Below are 6,000 nucleotides of genomic sequence, written 5' to 3' on the forward strand. Positions count from 1 at the left end.
AAGGAGGATGTGCTAAAAATGTTGGAAAAACATAAGGATAGATAAATCCCTTGGGCCAGATGGGATATCCCCTAGGTTAGTACAGGAAGCGAGCGAAGAGATTGCGCCTTTGGCGATGACCTTTACATCCTCACTGTCCACTGGAGTGATGTCAGATGATCAGAGGGTGGTTAGTGTTATTCCCTTGTTGAAGAAAGGGAAAAGGGATAATCCTGGGAATTACAGACCAGTCAGTCTTATGTCTGTGGTGTGCAAAGTATTGGAGAGGATTCTGAGAGACAGGATTTATGATTACTCGGAAAACCATAGAGATAATCAGCATGGCTTTGTGAGGGGCAGGTCATGCATCATAAATTTTATTGAATTCTTTGAGGATGTGACACAACACATTGAAGAAGGTAGAACAATGGATGTGTGTACATGGATTTTAGCAAGGCGTTTGATAAGGTTCTCCTTAGTAGGCTCATTCAGAAACTAAGGAATGGGATACAGGGAAACTTGTCTGTCTGGATACAGAATTGGCTGACCCATAGAAGGCAGAGGGTGGTGGTAGATGGAAAGTATTCAGCCTGGAGCTTGGTGACCAGTGGTGTTCCGCAGGGATCGATTCTGGGACCTCTGCTCTTTGTGATATTTATAAATGACTTGGATGAGAAAGTGGAACAGTGGGTTAGTAAATTTGCTGATGACATGATGGTTGGTGGAGTTGTGGATAGTGTGGAGGGCTGTCGTAGGTTACAAGACATTGACATGATGCAGAATTGGGCTGATAAGTGTTAGATAAAATTCAACCTGGAAAAGTGTGAAGTGGTTCATTTTGGAAGATTGAATTTGAATGCAGAATACAGGGTTAAGGGCAGGCTTCTTGGCAGTATGGAAGAACAGAGGGATTTTGAAGTCTATGTCCACAGATCCCTCAAAGTTGCCACCCAGGTTGATAGGGTTGTTAGGAAGGTGTATGGTGTGTTGGTTTTTGATCGCAGGGAGATTGAGTTTAAGAGCTGTTAGGTTATGCTGCAGCTCGGTAGAGTTCTGGTTAGACCAGACTTGAGATATTGTGTTCAGTTCTGGTCACCTCCTTATAGGAAAGATGTGGAAGTTTTACAGGGAATGCAGAGAAGATTTACCAAGATGCTGCCTGGACTGGAGGACGTATCTTATGAAGAAAAGTTGAGGAAACTAGGGCTTTTCTTATTGGAGTGAAGAAGAATCAAAGATATCTTGATAGAGATGTACAAGATGTTGCGAGGCATAGATAGTGTGGATAGCCAGAGACTTTTTCTCATGGCAATAATGGCTATCTCAAGGGAGTGTAATTTTAAGGTAATTGGAGGAAGGTTTAAGGGAGATGTCAGAGGTAGGTTCTTTACTCAGTGGTGGATATTTGGAATGCACTGTCAGCAGTGGTAGTAGAGTCAGATACATTAGGGACATTTAAGCGACAATTGGATTGGCAGGGGAAGGTGCCAGGATGGCAGGGTGGGTTGTAGGGTGCGTGGACCTGACCAGGTAGTCACGGAGGGAACGGTCTTTGCAGAAGGCGGAAAGGGGTGGGGAGGGAAATATATCCCTGGTGGTGGGGTCTTTTTGGAGGTGGTGGAAATGTCGGCGGATGATTTGGTTTATGCGAAGGTTGGTAAGGTGGAAGTTGAGCATCCTTCATCCGTCCACATCATCAATCAGCGTGGGGGTGGCAGCTGCACCAGCTGCATGTCTAATGGAGTCCAAGTAGTTCCAGAGGCCGGGAGAATCTTCTGGAATGTTTGAGGAGCGCTGGTTATGGAGGTGGGTAGATAAAAGTTTGTTGCCCTGTGTCTATTGATGTTGTCTTACCCGCTGTGATCTCCAGCATTTCAGTACAGATTCCAGCATCTGCAGTAATTTGTTCCTACTTCTGAGCTTTGCTTTGATTGCAACACCACGTGACGAAGTCAGTTTTGCATTGCTTTGACTTAATGACAACCGCTTTATAACCAAACACATGCTTAAATATTTCAGATGATGTGCTGTATTTTTTGATCAACTAGTAGCCAAGCTGAAGTACAACCTAATGTTGACTGTAGACTTCTAAATATTTCCTTCATTACCCTTCTACACCCCACTTTTTAAAATTTTGCTTCTTTATGTATTTTAACCTTTTTGTTTGCTTTCAGCCTGGCAATGAAAATGTGTGGTTCTCAGGACCACAATTGATTCCTTTACTTCATTCAGTCCTTTCACTTCCTGAAGGAGCAGAAACAGACTTGCTTCAAAATTCCGATAGGTAGGTTTCAATACATTTGATTTAGGGTCAGGGTTAAACAGTAATAATGGATTAGTCCAAAAAGCCCTGGCTCAGCCTGTGATTTCAATAAGCATTTTGTCACAATAAATGGGTTTAAAATGTACACTAGGTGCTTGTCTCCAAGATGCAGAAAGTGAGGACTGCAGATGCTGGAGATCAGAGCTGAAAAATATGTTGCTGGAAAAGCGCAGCAGGTCAGGCAGCATCAAAGGAGCAGGAGAAGGGCTCATGCCCGAAACGTCGATTCTCCTGCTCCTTTGATGCTGCCTGACCTGCTGCGCTTTTCCAGCAACACACTTTTCAGCTTGCCTCCAAGATGGAAGGATCACAGAACTGCTATTATAACACCTTGACTTGGAGGTGCTAGTGTTGGACTAGGATGGACAAAGTTAAAAATCACACAACACTAGGTTGTAATCCAACAGGTTTATTTGGAAGCACTAGCTTTCAGTGTGCTGCTCCTTCATCATGTGGTTGTCAACATGGCTGGTTGACTATAACCTGGTGTTGCGCGATTTTTTTTAACATTATAACTCCCTGGTTGACTGTGGTATCAGCCATGACTTGGAAGCAATTAGGTTACTCAGCTTGGCCTCTTGTTGGCAGTGATGCAACGTTGCTTCACAGGGCAATTAAAACGAGTTGTACACTGCTAAGCAAGTAAGTGATTTCTATATTAAATTTTCTACGATATTCCATTTAAACTACACATTCGTATAGCACAGCAAAACTTTCCAGGACACCATGCACAGTAATCTCTTGAAATATCACTGCTGGTGTATGGCTGCACAGAAACACTTAAAGGGGCTACATGTATATAAAGCATGCATACACTTCGAAAACAATTAGAGGGAGTGTTGCTTTTCCTCATCTTTTGTTCTTATTTTCTCAAACCATACCCCGTATTTTTAACTGATAGCTGATTTTATAGCTTCAGAGGCCCCATAATCCACACACACGTTTCGTTCTATGCAGATTTGAGCCTAGATGATATTAATTAGCTATCAGAACCATCAGAACAAAGCCTAATCTAGCCATCAGAGTGCATAATTTCAGGTGGAATCACAATATGGTTAGGAGTGTCGAGATCCTGTCTGATATTTCCCATCTGTATTTCCGAGGATACTGATATGTTATATTCCTATAGCTCCATCTTTTTTGATTTAGCTACATACCGGAAACTTACTGAATCATTAATAGAGCCTACCTTTTTGATTATCAAGCAGGTTAAATCAGAATGTAATGTATTTCGTTCTTTACAATGATAAGCAATTTCTTTGTCATTGAAAGTAAAGATTTTAAGTTGGGTACTGACAAGCAGAACTTTTCAGGGTCTTTTGCATTTCTTTTTTGTATTAGGATCATGGCATCGCTGAATCTTCTAAGGTACCTTGTAATTAGGGATAATGAGTGGGAGAATCAAGTGAGTATTTAATTTAAAAATTTGGTTTTTAAGAAAAATCTATTTTATTTATACAGTTTTTATATTTGACTTAAGTTTAATTAGTGATCACTTCCTGTACATATCACCTCCGTGATATGTACCTCAACTTAATTTACCTGGCCTTCATGTTTTGGTGTTGTTAGGAAGAAGAAATTCGAAAAAATGTCTGTTGATTGCAGTACATATGATGTAATCAGGGCCCATACCATAATTTCCTAATGCAAATTACCAGTGGGAATGCAATAAATCTAGAGTAACAAGGTGCTGTACCAAAATTCCAGCTCATTTGCTAGTTGGATGGCTTGGATGTGACATAATGACTGGGCTGACCACATCATTTTTGCAGACAGCTTTGGGATTTAAGAAACTGTCATTGCGAGGGGAGTTTAACAGGTAGAATACCTTGGCTGAACTTGCAGCAGTGAAGCAGGATTTCTAGACACCAGTAATCAAAAGTGAAAGAAATTCATATTTCATAATCATTCGATTTATTGTCTCAATGGATTAAATCTTGATTCTGTTAAACAATTTATACATTTTCTAACCTTTTGTAGACTGGATTATGGACTAATCTTTTCTGGATTGATTGCTTCTTGAAACCACTGCGCACTGCTTTGAATATGTCTAGGGCTCATTATGAAGCAGAGATGAGAAACAAAAGAGAGAACCAGAAAATCAAAGGTAGGTTATTCAAATAGAACCTTAGTATTTAACTGTATTTCCATAACAAATGTGTTTTGTGTTGTTACCTTGAATAGAGATCATACATTATTCCATTTGACATCCTGACAACAAAAAGCAGGTGAAGTGTACTTTCCATTTGATGAGTGAAGCTAAATTTGCTGATTCTACAAAACCACTGCTTGTGTAAACAATGAATGGAACTCCAGCCTTTTTGACTCCTAACAGGTTGAAGGGTACACTGGAAACTATAACTTAGTTTGACGTATTTATTATTCTGCCAATAAAAAATTCGGTAATAGCAAAAAAGCTATCTCAGCAAGTGCAAGGTACATTATTCCACTTCACTTTAATGATTACAGATACCGCTGAATGTGAAACGCAATGTTCGTTGACAGTTGGTGGTAAAAAGTTACCAAAAATGACCACAGCTATGCAGTTGGAGGTAAATGTCTTGCTGATTGAATATTTTGATATTCATCACTGTTTTCAAGTTGCTGTTTTATGTTCCCTTAAGTGTATGTCATTTTATTCCTTTTATTTGTTATTGTTTCAGGTTCTGCAGTCAGCTATCTACACATTTGATGTAATGGAAAGTGTACAAGCACGCATAGAGGAGCTAGTTGAGGCAAAGATGAAATCCCGAGCAGAAGAGACAAATGTGGCCAGTGACGCTTCATCGTTTATTTAGGGAACAGTGTGAAAATTGGGAGAACATAATTTCTGACTTCCTAGTTTCAACTAGAGGATTTCACTTTGAATGCTCCTCTTCAAGCCAGTCTTTATGCAGGATAATTTCAAATACTTTCATCAGGTATTCATATTAAAGAGGTCATAGATGAGGTCATAGTATACAAATTTATTTGAAGTTTGAGAAGAATTTTCAGTTTAATTTGTCACTGCTTAAGTTTCTAATGATTACAATGAACATCTGCAGGTAGTTAAGAATTAATGACGAAATGATGTTTGTAAATAAAAGAGCCACATAGAACTATTTAAATATCATGTTTTATATGTAGGCAATGGGAGCTATTCTCACCAAATAATAGAGACAGGAGAGAAAAATATCTTGAAAACTTATTGATGAATTTATTCAGAAAATGTGCAGGCCCAGACTTTTTGGTTGGTAGCAAAGTGATGAGACTCACCATAGACTTTGAAGAAAAGGTTTTAGATTAGATTAGATTCCCTACAATGTGGAAACGGGCCATTTGGCCCAACAAGTCCACACTGACCCTCCAAAGAGTAACCCACCTAGACCCATTTCCTTCTGACTAATGCGCCTAACGCTTTGGGTAATTTAGCATGGCCAATTCACCTGACCTGCGCATCTTTGGACTGTGGGAGGAAACCCATGCAGACATGGGGAGAATGTGCAAACTCCACACAGACAGTTGCCAGAGGCTGGAATCGAACCCGGGTCCCTGGTGCCGTGAGGCTGCAGTGCTAACCATTGAGCCACTATGAAAAATCTTTGAGAAATGAATTTTACTTTGCCGTGAAAGAAATTTTAACAGCCATATCAATAACATAAAAGGATAAGTTTATTTTCATGTTTAACTGCACTTACGTGGACTCTGAAATTGCTTCA

The 6,000-nt window shown here is 39.9% G+C and overlaps 1 protein-coding gene across 2 annotated transcripts in view; it reads left to right on the forward strand.

Annotated features, from left to right (window-relative positions):
- glmna (glomulin, FKBP associated protein a) overlaps positions 1–5,248 on the forward strand; it is a 68,122-nt gene extending 62,874 nt beyond the window's left edge. For both annotated transcript variants that reach the window (XM_060829969.1, XM_060829968.1), the window contains exons 15-19: positions 2,154–2,263; positions 3,644–3,707; positions 4,283–4,409; positions 4,772–4,854; positions 4,966–5,248. In XM_060829969.1, the coding sequence (XP_060685952.1) occupies positions 2,154–2,263; positions 3,644–3,707; positions 4,283–4,409; positions 4,772–4,854; positions 4,966–5,100 (519 nt within the window). In that variant the 3' untranslated portion in view covers positions 5,101–5,248. The remainder of the gene's footprint in view (positions 1–2,153; positions 2,264–3,643; positions 3,708–4,282; positions 4,410–4,771; positions 4,855–4,965) is intronic.
- The last annotated feature ends 752 nt before the right edge of the window (positions 5,249–6,000 follow it).

The sequence above is a fragment of the Hemiscyllium ocellatum genome, chromosome 9, assembly GCF_020745735.1.
Source record: "Hemiscyllium ocellatum isolate sHemOce1 chromosome 9, sHemOce1.pat.X.cur, whole genome shotgun sequence".
NCBI classification, from domain to species: domain Eukaryota; kingdom Metazoa; phylum Chordata; class Chondrichthyes; order Orectolobiformes; family Hemiscylliidae; genus Hemiscyllium; species Hemiscyllium ocellatum.